Consider the following 23,031-nt stretch of genomic DNA (forward strand, 5'->3'; position numbering starts at 1 on the left):
CCGAGAAGGTAGCACAATCCTTGTTAGCCAGTAGGAAAGTAATCACCAACAAAACTTATCTAAAGATATAGAAAAAAATATCACTGGAGCCAGGGGAAAGGACTTTTGATCTCCTTCCCGGACGCCCTGACAATTCTTGAGTTCCTGCAGGAGGGTTTTGATAAACGCCTCTCTCCAAATACACTGAGGGTCCAGATATCGGCCCTCAGTGCCTTCTTTGACATCAGACTCTGATGTTGAGGTGGATAGATAGATTTTTTTTTTTTAAGGCAGCAGACAGACTTAAAGGGGTTGTCCCGTGAAAGCAAGTGGGGTTCAGCACTTCTGTATGGCCATATTAATGCACTTTGTAATATACATCGTGCATTAATTATGAGCCATACAGAAGTTATTCACTTACCTGTTCCGTTGCTAGCGTCCCCATCTCCATGGAGCCATCTAATTTCAGCGTCTAATCGCCCGATTAGACGCGCTTGCGCAGTTTGGTCTTCTCCCTTCTGAATGGGGCCGCTCGTGCCGGAGAGCTGTTCCTCGTAGCTCCGCCCCGTCACGTGTGCCGATTCCAGCCAATCAGGAGGCTGGAATCGGCAATGGAACGCACAGAGCCCACGGTGCACCATGGGAGAAGACCTGCGGTCCACCGTGGGTGAAGATCCCGGCGGCCATCTTCGCAAGGTAAGTAAGAAGTCACCGGAGCGCGGGGATTCGGGTAAGTACTATCCGGTTTTGTTTTTTTTAAACCCCTGCATCGGGTTTGTCTCGCGCCAAACGGGGGGTGCTATTGAAGAAAAAAAAAAAACATTTCGGCGCGGGACAACCCCTTTAAAACAAAAATCACAAATCTAGTCCTGAATTGGAATCTGAATTGGGTCCTTAAAGCACTGTCTTCAGAACCTTTTGAGCCAATAGAGTCTCACTCTATTAGAGTCCTGACTTTAACAATAATCTTCCTAGTGGCGATTACCTCAGCCAGGCCAGTTAGTGAGTTACAGGCCTTATCTATATGCCAGCCCTTCTTCCAGGATACAGGAACTAAAAAAATATTTCAACTAGACCCAGCCTTCATGCCCAAGGTAATGTCACGATTCCCTAGGGCACAGGACATAATAATTCTGTCATTTTTTTTGACATACCTAAAAATAGCCAGGAAAGGAAGTTTCGTTGCTTGAACGTTAGTAGAACAGTCCTGCAATACATAAACCCCCCCGAGCCAGTGGAGGCAGGATGACCATTCAGTTTTTCGGGCCCAACAGGGGCAAAAAAGCAGCAAAACGTTCTATAGCCAGGTGAATTTGCCAGGCCATTACAGAGGTATCTAGGGCAGTTAATAAGGAGGCCCCTGCTAAGCTCTATGCGCATTCCACAAGAGCAGTATCCACTTCCTGGGCCGAACACGCTTCGGCATCGGTAGAGCAAATCTGCAACGCAGCAGTATGGAAGAGACCCCATAAGTTTGGTAAACACTATAGGGTGGACATTCAGATGGACGAGGACCTGACCTTTGGTCATGGGGGTCCTTTTGGCCGTGGTGCTTCTCAGCTGGTGCTGTCGCGGAGATGACTGGGAAAAAGGTGATTTATACCTACCCAATAATCGGGTTTTCATGAATCTCCACGACAGCACCCATACATTTTCTTCCCCCCCCAAAAATATATATAATGGGAAAATTTTATTTATACCAGTATAGGTAATAGTTTAGTTAAGCTCCTACCCATGGCAGTTCATTAGAAATCACTGAGGAAGGTGGGAGAGGGGGGAGATTTTAAATCTGTGTTCCTGTCCTATCAGGAGGAGGCGATCTCAGCTGGTGCTGTCGTGGAGATTCCTGAAAACCTGATTATCGGTTAGGTATAATCACCGTTTTTTTAAAAGCCATAACTTTTTATTTTTACATCGACACGGCTGTATAAGGGCTTGTTTTTTGCGTGGTGAAAATGTAGTTTTTACCAGTGCCATTTTTTTATTATAATTTTTTTAAAATTCATTTTATTTTGAAAAATGTGTTGCAAAATACAGAATGAAGAGAAACTTTGTTAGGTACATCCTTATTCACATATACATTTTCCGTTATTAAACCAATACAAATCTTGTTACAATATTTCTTGAGTTTCTTGATAACAATAAACTTCAAAACTTTTTTTTTTTTAACGGATTCTGCTCTGTCTTGTTTCGGTCTTGGTAGAAAAACTAGAAGTGAGTCTGCTGACATTTGTTTGTGAGGGGGGGGGGGGGGGAGGGAAGGGGAGAGAGGTCGGGCCTCGAGGCTCATTCCATAGATAAAGTAGAGTGGGAGTCCAGCCAAGTCCCCCATACTTTCCGAAATTTGGCCGGGCATCCTCGGTTTTGGTATATAATCTTCTCGTAGGAGATTACGGTATTTACTAGTTGGGTCCAGTGTGGGACTGAGGGGGTCTCCGCGGCCATCCATTTCATGGCTATTACCTTACGGGCCAGGAATAGCACTCTTTCCAGAAAAGTCCGAGTGTGGTGTGGCCACACCTCCTCCTCCAGCAGGCCAAACAGCGCCACCCTGGGGTCCAAATCGACAACCAGTGGGGATGGTAGTAGTGAGTTTGAGGTCAATAATTTCCGACCAGTACTCATTGATTAGGGGGCATTCCCATATTAGATGCCAAAAGTTCGCCTCTGGTTGGCGACATCTATGACATGTGTTTTGAAGGTGCATTGCCCATTTTGTATAGACGGCTGGGGGTAAGATAGGCTTGGTGCGTTATGTATAGCTGGATTCATTTATTGTTCACGGCGGGGGAAACCGTCAAATGGGATTCGGAGATGTCCTGCCACTCCTCGGGTGTGAGGGATGGAATAGATTGTTTCCATTTGTCGTATGCTGAAGGTGAGTTAAGGGTCATTTTAGCCGAGAGGAGGTGCGTGTATAGGGCCGAGATTAGCCCCCTAGGCCCCTGAGACTTGAGGATGTCAATTGTGGGGAACTTGGATATATGTGTTGAGGTGGATGGAAATTGGGAGTTAAAAGCGTGTCTTAGCTGAAAAAATCTGAATAGCTGGAGATGCGGGGACTGCAGCCTGTCGCGTAACTGTGTGAATGTAGGAAATATATCATCCACGTATATATCACTTAGTGTGTGTACCCCTTGAGCCATCCAATATTGAGGATCTGGGACTGATTGTAGGGCAATGAGACCAGGGTTGTTCCAGAGTTACGTCTTGGTATCTCTGCAGTGTCTTCACCTCCTTCCATACACCAAGAGCCAATTTATGAAGTGGGACTATGTCGGCAGAGTTAGTGTATTGCGGAAATTCTAGGAAATTTAGGAGGTTATTACCTTTTACTTGTTTCGCAAGCTGTTTATCTGCCATGGCCAATTCTCTGTCCAAAACCCAGGCCCGTATGTTCCTCAATTGTCCTGCTAGGTAGTAAAGTCGAAGATTCAGGAGGGCCATTCCCGCTTGTTCTTTGGGCCTTTGTAATATTGACAGACTTAGTTTGGAGCGGGAGGAGCTCCATATGAATGAGACGATAAGGGAGTTCAATGATTGGAAGAAGCGCTTGGGAACGGGTACTGGCATGTGCTGTAGTACGTATAAGCATTTGGGTTGGATGGCCATTTTAATAAGATTTATGCGCCCAGCCACAGAGAGCGGCAATTTGGTCCATCTTTTCAACTTGTGTTTTATATTGTCCAGCAACGGGTCTATGTTTTCTGCTATGGCATTTATTATATTTTTTTATGATCACAGGGAGAGAAAACGCATCAATTCTGCCGTATATTTTTTTTTTTTTTTTTTTTTAAAGCGTTAATTATGCAGCAAAAAAGACACAATCCATTTTTTTCTGCGGGCCGGTCTGATGACAAGGATACCAAAATCCTTATATATATTCTTTTTTTTTTTTTTTTTAGGTTCTTTTCATTTTTCTGCAATAAAAACCCTTTTTTGGATTTTTTTTGTTTTCTTGCTGCATTTAACCCCTTAACGACCAGCCCATAGTGTTTTTACGTCCTCCCGAAGTGGGCTTTATTCTCTGAGGACGTAAAAACATGTGTCCTGCAGAGAATAAAGCCCCTCGGGCTGTGGACGTGACAGCTCCATTCTGTCGGTGTCCGCAGGTCACCGACAGCATGGAGCTGTCATCCCGGGCTGTTCGGACACCCCCCCCCCTCCCCCCGGCATTGCAATCGGCGATATGCGATGGATAGCGCCGATCGCAAAAAAGTAAATAAAACTGCAAAAAAAAGTGACATATTCAGCTGCCCTGATGGATCGGATCCATCGGAGCAGCTGAAATTACTCACCGAGGTCCGCCGCACGACTCCCCGCTGTCCCGATGCTCCGAGCGCCGTAGCCGTCCTTCTGCGCATGCGCGCCAGGCGGCATTACGTCAGCCGCATGCGCAGAAGGCCCGGCGGTGCGGGAGACTTAAAATCTCCTGGCTCCCGGCTCCTGTAGGTAGCCGGGAGCCAGGAGATGTCAGCTGGGACTGCGGTGAGCGGTCCCCGGGACCGCGATCGTCGTTATACAATGGATAACGACGATCGTGGAAAAGTGTAAAAAAAGAAGTTTCACCTCCCCTCATGGATCCGATCCATGAGGGGAGGTGAAAATACTCACCTCAGGTCCACCGATGTCCTCCGGCCGGTGTCTGGACACCCCCCCCCCCCCCCCCCCCCCGCTGGCTTCTGCGATGTGCCGATGTGGCGCGCATGCGCAGAAGGCCGGCGAGCCCGGCAAATTCAAAATCTCCCTGCACCCGGCTGTCACAGTTAGCCGAGTGCAGGGAGATATGACTGGGGACCGCTGTATGCGGTTTCCAGTCATATGATCACAGTTATCCATCGGATAACAGTGATCATATAAAGTTAAAAAGTTTAAAAAAAATTTAAAAAGTTAACGTTTCATCTCCCCTTACGGATTGTATCCGTAAGGGGGGATGAAATTATGTACCCAAGGTCCCGGATTTGTTCCCTGATGGGATGTTCATCCGCGGCCCTTACCCCAGCTTCTGCGCATGCGCCCGTCAGCATGATGGCGGACGCATGCGCAAAAGTGAAATATTGCCCAAAAAATTTAAAATCTCCCTGCTGCTGGCTACCAAAGGTAGCCAAGAGCCTGGAGATGTCACGGGGGGCCGCCGTGTGCGGTAATGGTCATGTGATCGCCGTTATACAATGCATAATGGCGATCACGTAAAAGTTCTTTAAAAAGTGGCAGTTTCATCTCCCCTCACCGATGCGATCAGTGAGGGGAGATGAAACATCTTCTCGGAGGCTTCCGCATTTGAATCCAGATGCGATTATCCTCCATGGACCCTTCCGGCTGCTGCGCATGCGCCCGCCGGCAAAATGCCGGACACATTCGCAGGAGCCGGGGAGCCCAGGAAATTTTAAATCTCCTTGCTCCGAGCGACCAACGGTCGCTGAGTGCTTGGAGCAGTGACCGGCGGCCTCGCTGAGCAGTCCCCGGTCACGTGATAAAGTAGCGATCTAACATTAGGCCGGTCACACATGACCGGAGAGGAATTACGGGCTCTGCATGCGCTTGATCAGCGGTAATCCACGGATCAATCACATGCATTGGATCACACAATTCCCCCCAATTAGCGGGTCGGAATTACGGAATCCACTCGCAGAAACAGAACACAGCATGCTATATTCTAGAGCCAATGTGTTCTATGACGGCGGATATACTCGCAGCCCATATGCAAATACATTGTGTACGGGCTGCGGGTACCCGGGTCATCGCTAAGCGACGGCGCGGGAGATGCAAACAAAAAAAAGTACTGCGCATGACCTCCTGTGTGAGTAGGCTGTTATGCGCAGTACATTACGCGGCCGTACGCAGGGTCACAGCCGGGCTCACAGCTGGGATCTGCTGCGGGCCTCCACAAGCGGATTCCACCTATGGCCGTGTGAGCCCGGCGTTATTCAGACCGCTACCTGTAATCCGTAATTTACAAGAAGCCCCGGGAACGCTCGCCTTCATGCAGTTCCAGGAGCAGCTTGTTGAGCGCCTTCTCTGTGAGACCGCCGCACTGCAGCAAGATTACAAAGCCTCACAGAGGGCCACTTTTTACGCCCCATCCCCACCGCTGAGGTCACGAAATACCCCCCAAAATACATGAGAGGCGGGGGGATACCCGGTTTTCTTGCCCCATGTGCCCAACCCAACCAGCCTCCGTAATTACCCCTGTCTTCGGACATAAAACGCAGTTTATATTATTACCTTCATCTAATATTTAGGGAATGCCAAAAAATGGGGATGGTGGGGGGGGGAGGGATTATTTTTAGGAAGTCATTTTTTTTCTGTATAAGTGGGCAATGGGGCCTGGAATTTATTCAGTTCTGCCCTGAAATCCAGCGGGCATTCCCTCCATTATGGGCCTAGCCATGTGTCCTGTAAGTAGATTAGGGCCACAAGGGGTATGTTTCTGAACACGGGACAAATGGGGGGGATCCATTTTGGGGTGAACGTCTTCATTCCTATGTACACTGTACAAAAAAAACAGTTTTTAAATTGACAAAATTGCCAAAAAAAATGAAAATCGTAATTGTTTTCCTTTTGCTTTGCTTAGATTCATTCAAATACTGTGGGGTCAAAATACGCAGTACACCCCTAGATGAATTTGTTAAGGGGTCTAGTTTTCAAAATGGGGTCATTTGTGGGGGTTCTCTATCGTTTTGGCCGCTCAATGGCTCTACAAGTGGGCAATGGGGACTGGAATTTATTCCGTTGTACCCTGAAATCCAACGGGTGCTCCTTCCATTATAGGCCTAGCTATGTTTCCTTTAAGTAGATTAGGGCCACAATGGGTATGTTTCTGAACACGGGACAAACGGGGGGATCCATTTTGGGGTGAACTTCTTCATTCCTATGTACACTGTACAAAAAAAACCCTGTTTTTAAATTGACAAAAAAATGAAAATCATAATTTTTTCCTTCTGCTTGGTTTAGATTCATTCAAAAACTGTGAAGTCAAAAAAGTCATCGTACCCCTAGATAAATTCGTTAAGGGGTCTACTTTTCAAAATGGGGTCACTTGTGGGGATTCTCCCTTGTTTTGGTCACTCAATGGCTGTACAAGTGGGCAATGGGGACTAAATCTCCTTCAAGCAAAATTTCTGTTCCGAAAGCCACCGGTTGCTCCTTTCATTTTGGGCCCCATTGTGCATACAGACGTAAGATTAGGGCCACAATGGCTATGTTTCTGAGCACGGGACAAACAGGGGTATCCATTCTGGGGTGCAAATCCTAATTTTCATGTGTACTATAGAAAAAAGTCCTGTCTTTAAAATGACATATTTGCAAAAATATAAAATTTTAGGTTTTCTCTTCTAAATTGCATTGACTCCTAAAAAAAAACCTGTGGGGTTAAAATACTCATGACACCCCTCAGTGAATACCGTAAAGGGTGTAGTTTTTAAAATGGGGTCACTTGTGGGGGTATCTATCATTTTGACTCCTATGAGCCTTTCCAATCTTGGATTGGTGTAGGAAAACAGTGTTCCTCAAAATGCTGAAAAGTAATGTTAAATTTGTATGTCTCCTAAATGGTTAAAAAAAAATTGAAAGTTTTTCCAATGTGCGCCAAAAATAAAGTAAACGGATGGAAATATATATCTTAACAAAAATTTCTATATTATGTTTGCACATATTTGAGATATTGCAGTTGGAAATGTGCAAAAATGACGATTTTTTTCAAAATTTTCCCAATTTTGGCGCTTTTAATAAATAAACACAAATTCTTTCCGCCTAGATGAAGTACAACATGTGGCGAAAAAACAATGTCAGAATCGCTTGGATATGCAAAACCTTTCTGGTGTTTTTCCATGCTAAAGTGACACGTGTCAGATTTGCAAAATTTGGCCTGGTCATTAAGGCGCAAACAGGCTTGGTCACTAAGGGGTTAAAGTCCTATACCTTTTTTATTTTTCCATGGTCAGAGCACTGGGAGGGCTTATTTTTTGCGAGACGAGCTGTAGTTTTTATTAGTACTATTTTGGGGTACATACAGCTTTTTGGATCACTTCTATTGTGTTTTTTTTTTGGAGGCTAAATGCAAAAAATTAGCATTTTGCCTTAGTTTTGTAGCGTTTTTTTACTTACGCTTTTTGCTGTGCAGGATAAAAAAAGTGTATTCAACTTATTTTACGTGTCGTAACGACATGACTATCCCAAATATATGCTGTTTTTATGCTAATATGAAAAAAAGCCCAAAAGAAGGTTTTTTTAAATTTTGTTTTTACATTTTTATTTTTTGTACATTTTAATTTTTTTTTTATTTTTTAAACCATTTGTGTCCCTTTGAGGGACTTACACCATATTAGCTCTGATCGCTATGATAGGCAATGGCAATACAGGACACCACTACCTGGCGTCCTGTTGCCATGGCAACCAGCCGGGCTCTCTGCAATTATATCGCAAGAGCCCGATAACATCACAAAGTGAGCACGCTCCCTCTGTGAACCCTTCTCATGCTGCGATCTATCCGTGACAGATAGCTGCCGGATAGCGCGAGATCGCTTATGATCTTGCTCTATTCACATGACGTAAGGGTACGTCCTGTTGTGGGAAGTACCCTGCTCCCAAGACTTACCCTTATGTCATATGGAGGGAAGGGGTTAATAGGTGACTTATAAAATGGCTGCTAAATGTTAATAGAAGAACCATACATGGATTTCTTATCCATTAAATAAGTTTTGTAGTAATTAAGGACAAATTCTTTCATACAACCTCCATTTAGAGATGTAATAGGACAACAGATTCTACTACACATCACTTTTTTTTTCTGCCGTTTTATTTCCTACATTCTAGCACCCCTCCTCCCAGATTTAAAACCTACCACCACTACTTGTCTAGTCAATTACATATTGCAGAACTGCTACTTGAATAAACTCAGTTGGAAAAGGTTATCCGCCTACTCACACTCCTTTTCACATGCCCTTCTAGAATTAGGCCTCTCTCACACAGGCGTTTTTGTACAGCGTTTAGCGCTGTGCTAAACGCTGTACAACCTTCCTATTCATTTCAATGGGGGTTGCTCACACAAGCAATATATATTCTATTTTTGGCCGCTTTCAGCTGTGCGTCACCCATTGAAATAATTGGTACCGCGTTTTTGACAGCACTAAACGCAAACACCCTAGCTACACTCCCGGAAAAAAAAGAAATACTCCCCTAGCAGGCACCGTTTGGGTCCCTGCTTCTGCTCTCCGAAGCTCCGGGTAGGCTTCCGGACACTTGTCAGCCTCCGACGGAGCATTTCTAGCTGGTAATGGGTTTTAATTACCCCGCCTCCAGCAAGAGATTGCTCTGATTGGCTGAGCCAGCGCTCAATTAATCAATCACAGCCATTCAATGAAGCAATCTCTTGCTGGAGGCGGGGTTTTCAACCCTGTTACCAGTAAGAGATGGTCTATCGGAGGCTGACGAGTGCCTGGAAGCCTGCCTGGCGCCCTGGATAGCAGCGGTAGGGACCCGGACAGCACTTGCTAGGAGAGTATTTCTTTTTTCAGCTTCCTTGGCTTTGTTGTCAAAACGCCTGAGAACGCTGCTGAAACTGCAGTAAACGCAGCGTTGACAAAATGCTGCGTTTCTGCAAACACCTTTGTAAGGGAGGCCTTAACCAGCAAGTTAAATAACTGAATCCAAAGTTTCTTACAGTTTTCTGGCAGATAGAATAATGAAAAAATGAGGACATCATGTGGAGGAGGAGGCAGATGTAGCCATATCATCAGCAGTAATGGCAACTTCACACTGTTTATCATCATTTCTTTCTGTTTTTGAAGGGCTTTAAAGCTGTGGCCAAAGGTTTGTTGAGAATATATAGCAAAATGTGAGAATATCTACATATATATTTGTTTTGGTCTGTAATATTTTTAAGATCGATATCCATTTTGGGCAAAATGCAGCATACTGGAATGTTTTCCAGGTATCCCCTACAATGGAAGTCTTCAGAGGCTGGACAGACATCTGTCTGGGATGATTTAGGATCCTGCCTTGAGCAGGGGGTTGGACCCAATGGCTCTGGAGGTTCTTTCCAACTCTACATTTTATATGATTCTATGATATCTTGAAGTCAGTAAAAAGCCGAGTGTTGTAGATTTTGATCACTTTTTTCTACTTCAGGTAAAGTGAATCCTACACAGTGTGAAGCAGTTACTATGGTCGCAGCTCAAGTGATGGGCAACCACGTGGCTATAACGATAGGAGCCAGTAATGGACACTTTGAATTAAATGTTTTCAAGCCTTTAATTGTAAGTATTTTTAATACTACTAGTGTTTAAAGTTTGAAGGTGATAAATTATTTCTGATCGCTGGGGACCCCACCACACTCTGAGCCACACAGACTGAGAACAGGGATGCCATGTTTCCTTTTTCTAATCGCTGCCACTCACCACAGTGAGGATGAGCAGCTGAGCATGCGCATTGCCTCTTTATTTAAAGGGGTTGTCCCGCGAAAGCAAGTGGGTCTATACACTTCTGTATGGCCATATTAATGCACTTTGTAATATACATTGTGCATTAATTATGAGCCATACAGAAGTTATCAGAAATTTTTCACTTACCTGTTCCGTTGCTGGCGTCCTCGTCTCCATGGTGCCGTCTAATTTTCAGCGTCTAATCGCCGGATTAGACGCGCTTGCGCAGTCCCGGTCTTCTTCTTTTCTGAATGGGGCCGCTCGTGCCGGAGAGCGGCTCCGTGTAGCTCCGCCCCGTCACGTGCCGATTCCAGCCAATCAGGAGGCTGGAATCGGCAATGGACCGCACAGAAGAGCTGCGGTCCACCGAGGGAGAAGATCCCGGCGGCCATCTTCAACCGGTAAGTAAGAAGTCACCGGAGCGCGGGGATTCAGGTAAGCGCTGTGCGGGTTTTTTTTTTTTAAGTCCCTGCATCGGGTTTGTCTCGCGCCGAACGGGGGGGGGGGGCTGTTGGAAAAAAAAAAAAAAACCCGTTTCGGCGCGGGACAACCCCTTTAACTCTATGGGACTGACAGAAATGGTCATAGGGTTTGTACTCCATGAATGGCAGCATGCCTGCCTGAAATGCAGAAGCTGAGTCTATATAGAGTTAGTAAAAAGTCTCCATACAGTTTGCATATATATTTATTGAACTTTTGAATAAGTTTTGCAACACATGCGTGGCATGTGTCAAATGTCTGGGCCACATGACATATTGACCCCTGACCCTGCCAGCCGTATCGCATCAAGCCTTTCCTCCTTTGGCAGCAGCATTGCTTCTGTGGACCTACAAAAGACCTGTATGTAGACTTCTGACTTGCCCTGTAGTGTGGTGGATTTTTATGGATTCTTGAAATATATCCTGAATCTCTTCAGGATCATATTGTGCGTTCTACATGTCCATACATTCCTGGTGGAGGTGAGCTTCTAATACGACTTACTCTTTGCTAAGGAGCTCTGTCCTGATGGCCTTTCAAGCAACAAGGTACTACATAGACCAATTCAAATTTGTTTTGTACTACCTAATTACTATATATGCCAGAAAAATGGCAGAAGGATATTTTGGCGTTCTATCTCTCCTGCTGCAGTTTTTTATTGGGTGCATAGTGTTTCTTTCAAATCACAGCATGCTTTTAGGCTGCCTTTTAAAAAAAATTTTTTTTTCTTTTATGGAATTCTCCCATGAATATTTTTGTATGGCCGGAAAAAAATCCTTAAGAAAAAAAATCCAAAAACATGTTTAATGCTGGCGGTTTCTTTATCTGAAGGAAACCTCAAAGCATTGATGTGTTCTACTATTCTGATTTGTTAGGCAGAATATTGTGGAAGTCGACCCACGAGAAGTATGAGCAGTATTGTTTTACAGGTTATTCTTAAAAACAAAAGTGATTACTAGAGATAAGCGAGTATACTCGCTAAAGGCAATTGCTCGAGCGAGCATTGCCTTTAGCGAGTACCTGCCCGCTCGAGACTGAAGGTTCGGGTGCCCTCTCCCCCCCCCCCCCCCCCCCCCCCGCTCCCTCCTGCTGACTGCCACTACTCACCGCTCCCCTGCACCGGCATCCGAACCTTCAGTCTCGAGCGGGCAGGTACTCGCTAAAGGCAATGCTCGCTCGAGCAATTGCCTTTAGCGAGTATACTCGCTCATCTCTAGTGATTACCTCATTCTATAAGAACTGCAATTCTTGATAAATTCGAGTAATGTTCAAACCATTCTTAATGTTTTATCTATGTAGCATGAATAGATTTAGATAATGTTAGACTTTCATGTTAAAGTATTGTTACTTTACACATAAAATCAAACTAACGACCACATGTCTAAGTATGTGAGTGATTCTCATGCGCCTCCTCCCTGGCAACGTCATAGCTCCGCCCCCTGGCGCCGTTATGGCAGGTCCTAACACACTGAGAATGCAACTAAGCCTCTGTTAAGTCAGACACTCCTCAGCAGTCCTAACAGGAGACACTAACCTACCGTCACCACAGAGATCCGGCGGGCTGAAGGACCTGTGGTGATGTCACTGCTGTGGGAGGAGCCATTCTGGAGTTTGGTAGTACTGTATACTGGATAAGCTGACAAAGTACCAGGACCTATGGTGATGTCACTGTCATGTGATCACGTGTGGGTGGAGTCATGGATCACATGACCAGGGGCTCATCACTGTATTCCAGGAGCTGTATGTGTCATGTGTGCAGTCAGCATAAGGCCTCATGTCCACGGGCGGGTCGGATTCCATGGGCAGGAGCCTCGCAGTAGGATCCCACCCTGCCCGCGGCATGTGGACATTATTAACCAGTCCGGATGTGTGCGGTTCGTCCGTTGTCTCCTCCGTGCATGTGGGCAGGCCTGTCAGCCGACAAACCCCCATTCTTTACCCCACACATGTGCAGGGGAGATTTTTTATTTATTTATTTATTTATTTTTAAACCTCCTGCTTTTCCATGGACCCCGCAATACCCGGAGTGACCGTTCCGGGTGTGCCACAGATCGCACGGCTTCCCTTGACTTCAATGGAAGCCATCCCTGTGGGATCCGGCTCAAAACGGAGCATGCTGCGATTTGTTTCCCGTCCGTATCATTGGGGGACCCAGCCAGACCATGGGATATAGCCACTGCCACTAGGAGGCGACACTAAGCAAAAGTGTTAGCTTCTCCCACCAGGTTATATCACCTCTGCTGGCACGCAGCTAATTAGTTTTTAGCTTAGTGTCTGCAAGGAGGCAGACGGGTCAGGTCCAGGAGGACATAGCGGGAATACGGGGAGTCGGGGCTTTTCCGTGGCTTACCTGTCCTCCTGGGGAGAGCGCAGGCAGATGGTGTCTCCGCCACTCTGCGGCGCCCTACCCAGCGAAGAAAAGATGGCACGACCCTGCCTATGTGCATTGGCGTCGTTGCCCGCCAGCAATAGGGTTCCCCCCTCTGGAGCAGCGCCCCTCTCGGACGGCGAGCGCAGGGGGGGGGGGGGGGGGAACACTGCTGGAACGCAGATAGAGAGAAGGGAGCGTATCCGGGAGAAGGGAACAGAACTTCAAGCCTCCCTCCAAGTCTGCGGTCGGCTGCCAGGAACCCCTTCAGAGGACCCCCACCACCTTGGAAGGTCCTGGGCAAAGGAGTTCAGGTGCATTCACTCCTCCTCTCTCCTCTGCCTAGCTCAGTGCATATGGGTTTATGCCCTTCCCCCCTCCCTATCCAGAGACTGCTGAACAAGGGGGGCTCGGTGCTTACCGGGCTGGGAGGGGGTGGATGCTCGCCCACAGAAAAGTATGGTTGCGGGTGACTGCTGCGGCCGCGGGTGGTGGATCACGGCTGTGGGACAAGGAGCAGGCTGCAGAGTGAGCTGGGGCGCCGGCCGCGGGGACGCATCAGTGTGGTGCGCCTAGCACTTCCGGTGACGCGTCCAGACTTCCGGGGCAGGCCACGCCCACCCCGGCCACACGGGACTTTCAGGGAGGCGGCCAGGAAAGAAGATTGCCGCTCCCCGTAGCTCTTGCAAGGAACTACTTGCTAGTGAGCAGCTCCACTTCTTGCCATTGGCACTTACTGCGGTAGGTGTTTTGTCTCCAAACCACAAGTACCTCCTGGCAGTGCGGTTTGTTCTACAGTCAGCAAGCTCCGGTCAGCGGCGACGGTCGGTCACCTGCGGCGACAGCTTCCAGCGTTTTTACCACAGAGAAGGCCGCCCGGACCCAGAAGCAGCTGGGCCAGGACAACCGCAGGACTTGGTAAGCCCTGCCAAGGCAGCTCTCCCCTGTGTCTTTTCCCCCCCTGCGGGTACTCGCTCTCAGCAGTACACGGAGACACCCTACCCCTATTCCCACCCCTCCCTTGCGGTTATCTAGAGGTGTGTGGATTGCGTCATGTCTGACCCTAGACCAGAGGGTTCCAGTCAGGCTCTGGGGAGGGCAAAATACTATGCGTGCACATTATGCAACGCTAAGTTCCCAAGCGGTCCGGCGGAACCCCGCTGTGTAGCCTGTAACCCAGTGCGTTCAGCTCCAGGGACCCCGGTGCCCCCTGCCACCCCTGTAGAGCAGGTAATCGAGCCTGAATGGGCTAGATCCCTGGCCGCAGCGGTGTCAGGACTAGCAAGCTCGTCGGCAGCGATATTGCGCCGCTTAGAATCCGATTCGAAGGTGTCTTCCCCGGAGCGTTCGCGGGGAAGGTCGCACAAGAGGCGGAGATCCCGCAGCTCTGAAGGGGTTTCTCACAGGTCTCGTTAGTACAGAAGGTCGTCCAGATCTTCTAGGTCGCAACACTCTAGAGAGTCTTTTCACGCTCCTCTTGGTTCCAGGGAAGCATTCCGGACGTATCATAGGTCCAGGGAAGCTTCTAAGCAGTATCTGCATACAGGGAGATCGGTTAGATCGGATCCCTCACGGGCCTCATGCGCCTCAACATCTCAAGCAGACCAAGATCAGCCTCCGCACGGTTTTTCGGGGGTTAGTAGCGGTCTGGAGGAGGAGGAAGTGTCCGTCGTGTCATCACTGTCAGACAAGAGATTACTTGGCCCAAAACTCGACGATCTAATTTAAGGATGCTACGGGCGAAAGAAAGGCGCCACCTAGGAAGGAATCCTTTTTTCGTTCCTTTCGGCAGGTTACATCCCGGCCCACAACAGGACATAGTCAAAAAGGGCCCCAGCAGAGCAGAGGAAGAATCCTTCCTTTAAGACCAGGCCAGCCTGGCGAGCTCGCTCCAAGGCACCTAGGGGTGCAAGGACAGGAGTATCAGTTTGAGGGTCTTTCCCCACCCGCTATTCACAGGGTGGGGGGCAGGCTCTTATGGTTCCAGAATGTATGGTTAGCCCGGGTGACCGACGCCTGGGTACAGGAGGTCATCTCACGAGGGTACGCCACCGAATTTGCAACATTTCCACGGGAGCATTTTGTCAGATCCAGGATACCGAAGGGCCCAGGAAAGGCAACACAGCTGCGCCAGGCAATAAAACAACTATTTGCGCAGGGAGTAGTGGTGCCGGTGTGTCAGCACGGAAGGGGTTTTTATTCGAATCTCTTCATAGTTCCCAAGAAGGATGGCAGGGTCAGACCGTTCCTCGACCTAGGAAGGTTAAATCATTACGTCAAAGCAAGACATTTCAGGATGGAGTCCCTCAAGTTGGTAATAGCGTCTATGGAACCGGGGGAGTTCCTGGCGTCAGTGGATATCAGGGATGCGTACCTGCATATTCCAATTCGCGACTCTCACCAGCAGTTTTTACGCTTCGAGGTCCAGGGGAGCCATTACCAATTTGTAGCACTGCTGTTCGGGCTCTTGACATCCCCGAGAGTCTTTACAAAGGTGCTGGCAGCGGTAATGGCACTACTCCATACAAGGGGGGTGATAGCCATCCCTTACCTGGACGACATACCAAGGAAGGCTCCAGACCAGGAAGGCAATCTAGAGAGCCTGAGAATCACGCTTCAGACTTTGGAGGAATTCGGTTGGGTCATAAACCACGAGAAATCCTGTCTAGTACCAACCCAACAGTTGGAATTTCTGGGGATGGTGTTCAATACCAAGAAGCACCAGATTCGCCTGCCGCAAGCGAAAGCAGTAACACTGGTCAACAAGGTGCGCCCGCTACTTCAGGGGAGGCAAACGACCATCAGGTATTGCATGAGAGTACTGGGCATGATGGTAGCCTCCTTCGAGGCCATACCATTCGCACAGTTTCATTCCAGGGAGTTCCAGCATTTCATTCTGGCACACTGGAACAGGTCGCAGTGGACGTTAGACCAGAGAATCTCCATAACACCAAAAGTTCGCCTTGCCCTGAGATGGTGGATGAGTCTCAGGAGAATCCAAGGGGGTCGGTCACTGTTTCCAGGACAGTGGAGGATACTGACCACGGACGCCAGTTGTCACGGCTGGGGCAGAACTTTGGAGGGACACCCAGGGGAGGTGGTCACAAGAAGAGGCAAGGCTACCGATAAACGTCCTGGAGCTGCGAGCCATCCGGCGAGCACTGCAGTATTTCCATCCACGGCTCAACAGAAAGGATGTGAAAGTCCAGACTGACAATGCCACGGCAGTGGCATACGTCAACCGGCAGGGGGGGGGGGCACAAGAAGTGCGAGAACAATGACGGAGGTATCCGGCATACTCAGCTAGGCGGAGAAACATCTACAGTCCATATCGGCAGTTCACATCCTGGGGGTAGAAAACTGGGTAGCAGATTTTCTCAGTTGAAAGACAGTGGACCCCGGCGAGTGGCAGCTGCATCCGGAGGTCTTTCAAGCAATATGTCAGCGCTGGGGCACCCCGCACGTGGATATGATGGCTTCCAGACTAAATTACAGGGTTCTCCCCTTTGTGGCACGCTCAAAAGATCCTCAGGTGATAGCATTGGACGCCCTACTGGTCTCGTGGGCAGGGTTCAGACTACCATACGTGTTTCCTCCTCTTCCACTCATTCCGAGGATATTAAAGAAGATCAAGAGGGAAGGAGGACCAGCAATCCTGGTGGCTCCGGATTGGCCAAGGCGAGCATGGTATCCAGACAATCGAAATGTTGGCCGACGCTCCGTGGCCACTCCCAGAACGGGAGGACCTACTATCACAAGGACCAATCTTCCACCCGAATCCAAAGTCGTTTTGTTTGACGGCCTGGCCGTTGAGACCACGATACTAAAAAAGGGGGATTCTCGGAAGCAGTTATCCGAACTATGGGCCAAGCCAGGAAGCCGACATCCTCGAGAATTTATTATCGTAATCCCGGAGGGGCCGCGTAAGGGTTCTGTGGCCTCGAAAGTGACCATCTCGAGGGGGATTCGGTCGCTAGTGACAGAGGCTTATCGAGCCAAGGGGAGGTCACTACCATTCCGGATAACGGCCAACTCTACAAGGGCGGTAGGGGCTTCCTGGGCAGTTCAGCATGGAGCCTCAGCATTACAGGTATGTAAGGCAGCCACTTTGGCATCCCTGCATACATTTGCAAAATTCTATAGGGTCCATACATATGCATCAGCGGACGCTGCCCTGGTAGAAGGGTTCTACAGGCGGCAGTCCCCTGACTGCTGGGGCCCTTTTTTTTCCTGGGAATTCCCACCCTTTTATTTCCAGGACTGCTTTTGTACGTCCCATGGTCTGGCTGGGTCCCCCAATGATACGGACGAGAAACGAATATTTTTGGTATAACTTACCGTAAAATCTCTTTCTCGTCACGTTCATTGGGGGACACAGCACCCTCCCAAGGATTAATCTCTTTATAGCAGGGCCGAGCCCTTTGGTCTCGGGTCACAGATGACGAGATATATATCCAGAAGACTGGTATGTCTTTCCTTGGTTTACGTTAAAGTGTAAAAAACTTTTTGGTGTACTCCCACTGGCTGTTCCTACTGCTTGCTTACAAACTAATTAGCTGAGTGCCTGCAGGGGTGATATAGCCTGGTGGGAGGAGCTAACACTTTTGCTTAGTGTCGCCTCCTAGTGGCAGTGGCTATATCCAAAGGTCTGGCTGTGTCCCCCAATGAACGTGACGAGAAAGAGATTTTACAATAAGTTATACCAAAAATATTCGTTTTCCAGACCAGAAGGTCTGGAAAACAAACTCACATGCTTAAATTTAGCTGCGGGCACCCATGATTGTCTATGGGCGGCTTGAACTCCGGATCATCCGCGCGGATGCCCCACTCGGAACCTGGAATTCAAACCCGCCTGTGGACATGCGCCCTAAATGTAGTAGAGCTGCGAGTGGCTGTTTGTCTAATGTGCTGTGCGTGTAATGTGTATGGTTAGCTTGGATGTAGGTCATATAGCAGAGCTGTGTTTGTGACGCACATTTTATGTAGTACAGCTGAGTTTGTAACATGCGCATGTCATGTCTGTCAGGCACATTTCATGTACCAAAGCTGTGTCTGTGATGCCTATGTCATGTAGCAGAGCTGAGTTTGTGACATGTGCATGTACTGTGGCACTGACGGGCATGTCATGTAGCAGAGCTGTGTCTGTCGGGCACATGGCATGTAACACAGCTGTGTGTGTCTGCCACACGCCCATGTACCACAGCTGTGTGTGTGATGTGCATGTAGCAAAGTACACTGGTACTATAATTTCCTAATAATTACGTGTGCGTGCGTGCGTGTGTGTAAGTAATATATATTGTGTGAAAGCCCTCACACACTCGCCACCAATTCTCTAACTTCCCGGTGTCTTGCAAACGTAAAATTTGGCACAACCATTCTTTGAGTCCTAAATAGCAAAATTACAGGGGTCACAACTTGATTATTCAGTGCTAATTGCAAAAGTAAGTGCACACCTATGTTATGTAACTTCCCGGTGTCATACAAACTTAAAATTTGGCACAACCATTGTTTGCATCTTAAATAAGTAAAGTAAACTTCAATAATCAATTCTAAGCATAAAAAAATCCGAGATACATGAGGTCTTTTCTCAGAAACCTTAAAGCCTAAGGAAATAATTTGTATACTGAGAAGAATCTACCTCACCTCTACGTGTATATACTGAGGAGAATCTAACGCACCCCTGTGTGTATATACTAAAAAGAATCTAAGTCAACTCTGTGTGCATTTACCGAGCAGAAGAAAAACGGCTATGAACTGCAAGCATGAAGCATGCCTTTAAGGCTAAGAAGGGGCTGCAACCTCCATTCTAGGGGGAAATTTGAATAAAAAGGGGTGTTACCTTCAAAGGTAAAAAGTGAGGAGAGTGGGAGGGGTGGCACATTCTACAGAGGAACATCGGTACATGCAGTCTGAGGAGAATCTAACGCTCCTCTATGTGTATACATATTTTATTCCTCGGTTCTTGTAAAGTAACCACGACTTGATAAAAGTTTCCATGCAAACAACACGCAAACACCTGTATCAAATTAACTCTGGCGAAGCCCGGTATATCATCTAGTAATCTAGAATAAATAAAGTTTGTGCTTTTTTTTTCCCCCCCCCAAACAGATAAAAAATATTCTAAACTCCATCAGGCTACTTGGAGACGCTTCAGTTTCATTTACTGATAATTGTGTTGTTGGAATTGAGGCAAATACTGAAAGAATCAACAAACTGATGAATGAATCTTTAATGCTTGTAACAGCACTGAATCCACATATAGGTAAGGGATGGAGTTTCTTGGATTTCAAGGTTCGCTTCTAATCAAATTTATATAATTTCAAAACCATGAAAAGGTATCTTAAAGCTTACAATAGGCTTACTATCTCCCCCTACTTTTAGCTAGGTCTTTAGATGAGCATGCACACTATTCATTAGGGAGTAGGGAATAGGCTTGGCTCCTGGAAGAACAAAGGGCAAAGTGGTGTTCTTTCCTTTCAACGTGTGCAATGAGGACTGCTAGGTTGCCCTTGTACATATAAGAACTTCAACAGATTCACCTAACTTAGTATATTTCTAGCAAACTTAAAAAGCAGTTGTCCCACTTCCAGCTGTTTTGCTGCAGGAAACAGGCAGCTCCATACATTGTGCAGTGACTGGGGTTGGTACTGCAGGCTGAGTCATATTGAAGTAAATGGGATTCTGACTGTAGTACCAGGTTCGGCCACTGCATAATGTACTGAGCTGTCTGTATCATGCAGCAAAACAGATAGATGTGGGACAACCCCTTTTAAGGCTCAATTTCCACTGTATAATTTCATTGTGGATTACACGGAGAAATCTGTATTTCTAGCACTTTATAGAATGCTTTGGTAGTTAATATGGTGTGCATTTTAAAATTAGAGTTGCGGGGGAAAAAATGGCGCTTGGATCTGCATAACAATCCATGGATGAGTATTCAAGTTTATGCTCAGATGTTTGTCATGGGTTAAAGTATCACATCGGAAAAATCAGACATGGATACGATACTAACAATGCAGTGTGTCTTTTAATCTGTATAAAAAGGGGGGAAAACACTATAAAAGTGAACATGAATCTTAACATACCGTATATACCGGCGTATAAGGCGACGGGGCGTATAAGACGACCCCCCAACTGTCACCTTATACGCCGGTATTCAGTGGAGAAAAAAAAAAAATTTTATTACTCACCTCCCACGGCGTTCTGTCGCGCTCCGGCAGGATGTCGCTCGCTGCGGCAGGCTGTCGCTCGCTCCTCGTCCCCGCCGCAGCATAGCTTTCTGAATGTGGGGCTTGAAATCCCCGCTTCCAGAAAGCTAATACACACGCCGGCAGCCATGACATCATTGAATGGCTGTGATTGGCTAAAGCACACGTGGCTTCAGCCAATCACACTATTCAATGACATCATTGAATGGGTGTGATTGCTAACACGTGCGCCTTCAGCCAATCACAGCCATTCAATGATGTCATTGAATAGTGTGATTGGCTGAAGCCACGTGTGCTTTAGCCAATCACAGCCATTCAATGCTGTCATGGCTGCCGGCATGTGTATTAGCTTTCTGGAAGCGGGGATTTCAAGCCCCGCATTCAGAAAGCTATGCTGCGGCGGGGACGAGGAGCCAGCGACAGCCTGCCGGAGCGAGCGACATCCTGCCGGAGCGCGACAGAACGCCGTGGGAGGTGAGTAATAAAATTTTTTTTTTTTTACACTTTTTTTTTTTTTGTATTACCGGCGCATAAGACGACCCCCGACTGCAGAGCAGATTTTTCGGGGTTCAAAAGTCGTCTTATACGCCGGTATATACGGTAGGTTAATATAGGTATTTTAGCCACCTTTTAAAAGATGGCAAATTCCCTTTTAGTGGAATTGGCATTTGCACATATCATGATGCTACTATCGCTTATTTTCCTAGTTTAAAAGCTATGTTATTTAAGAAGGGGAGAATTTTTAATCCCTAACGGTTGCATTGTGAATCCATCTGCAGAGTGCTTGAAATATTTTATGGCCGCATTAGTGCATCATATTATTTAATCCTGTACAGGCGGAAAAAAATGCATCAACAATTAATGAGGAAAACAAAAGCACTTGTACTTAATACAGTTAACAAATACATCTGAGAATTAACATTTGCAAATTAACTTTGTTTTTGTTATTACAGGTTACGATAAAGCCGCTAAAATTGCCAAAACCGCCCATAAAGAAGGTGGTACATTAAAAGAAACTGCCATAAAACTTGGAATTCTTACATCAGAGCAGTTTGACCAGTGGGTTAAACCAGAAGATATGCTTGGCCCAAAATAATACTTTGTGATTTGAGCTTCCAAATGTTTTTGTCAGTTTGCAAAATAAATGAGTCACAGTATAAGTAATCCTATTCTGCTCATTACATCTGGTATAATTGTGGCTTCAAAAAGCATTTCTGAAGACAAGATTGTAAACCTGATTGGTTATATGTGGACATATAAAAATTACCAAAATGATGCCGCAACCTCAAACCATGACACTGGACTCCTAAATATCAATAACTGAAATAAAGCCCAATTGAAACATGACTTAATTAACCCATTAAAATTTCCCTACACAATTGCCACATGTGTGCACCACAGCAAGACTCTAGAACAGTTGCCAGTAGGAAAATGAGTCAAGGGGAATAATATAAGCTTAGAAAATGATGTATTCACCCAACTACACCAGCAGTTGTTGTGATTGCAATCCAATCTTCACATAGAAGAGACCTTTACCTGCATAATTGGCATAGACAGAGAGATGGAAAGATTTGTGACCATAGGGTTATAAGAACTCCTCCTATATAGAATTTTCTATATGTTTAAGACAGAAGCCAAGTACAACACTCTTTACTTAGAAATGTTATCTCACTCAAGATGAACAAAGTTCAACTAGAATGTAGAGTAAAGCTCATCAAAAATCATTAATTTCATTATTTCCCTTTTTGTCATCTCTGAAGCATATGATCTTGACTTTTCTTGGGCTAAAAAGAGTACCTGCCCTCTCCCTGTCTATGTCAAGATCTGCTTCAAGATGAACCTACATTGTGAAGTACAAGCCTGTCCATTTTAGATCACATTCTGGTTTCTGCCTTGCTAATGTATATGTTCCTCCTGCACCTTTTAGGCATCCATCTGTAAGACTTATTTCCACACACTGCATAGACACCCTTAGGCCTTATTCAGACGTTCGTATATCGGCAGGGTTTTCACGCCCGGCCGATATACGCTGTCCCTCTCTGCAAGGGGAGGAGGCGGGACATGACGGGAGCAGTGCACTGAGCTTCCGCCCCCTCTCCGCCTCTCACCACTGTTTGCAATGGGAGGGGCGGGACGGGGCAGACCTACATTCCATCATGCCCCCTCCCATTGCAAATAGTGGCAAGGGGTGGAGAGGGGGTAGGAACTCAGTGCACTGCTCCCGTCCTGCCTCCTTCCCCTGCAGTGAGGGACAGCGTATATTGGCCAGGCGTGAAAACACGGCGGATATATGCACATCTGAATAAGCCCTTAGGTATATTAAACTGCTTCTCATAGATAAAAGCGTCTACTATAAAATGAGAAGTAGGGTGTCATAAAAGACACACTAAGAGTCATCTGTGGTGTTAGGGATTGTTCCATAATATTTAGACGGATCACAAGTGTTTAACACATTATTCTGCTTGGGTCTATGAACACATCCTCAGCTCAATCACCCAAACGTCCAGTCTCTTCTATTTCTTCAACATCTATATCATATCCACCAAAGTCTTTGCACCATGTTCTATTTCCTATGCAA

The 23,031-nt window shown here is 46.8% G+C and overlaps 1 protein-coding gene across 2 annotated transcripts in view; it reads left to right on the forward strand.

Annotated features, from left to right (window-relative positions):
* FH (fumarate hydratase) overlaps positions 1 to 21,617 on the forward strand; it is a 61,987-nt gene extending 40,370 nt beyond the window's left edge. The window contains exons 8-10 of one of the 2 annotated variants that reach the window (XM_066595997.1): positions 10,108 to 10,235; positions 19,354 to 19,507; positions 21,407 to 21,617. In XM_066595997.1, coding sequence (XP_066452094.1) covers positions 10,108 to 10,235; positions 19,354 to 19,507; positions 21,407 to 21,549 — 425 coding nt within the window. In that variant the 3' untranslated portion in view covers positions 21,550 to 21,617. The remainder of the gene's footprint in view (positions 1 to 10,107; positions 10,236 to 19,353; positions 19,508 to 21,406) is intronic. The other variant, XM_066595998.1, reaches the window with a different exon arrangement.
* The last annotated feature ends 1,414 nt before the right edge of the window (positions 21,618 to 23,031 follow it).

The sequence above is a fragment of the Eleutherodactylus coqui genome, chromosome 3 (genome assembly GCF_035609145.1).
Source record: "Eleutherodactylus coqui strain aEleCoq1 chromosome 3, aEleCoq1.hap1, whole genome shotgun sequence".
NCBI lineage: Eukaryota > Metazoa > Chordata > Amphibia > Anura > Eleutherodactylidae > Eleutherodactylus > Eleutherodactylus coqui.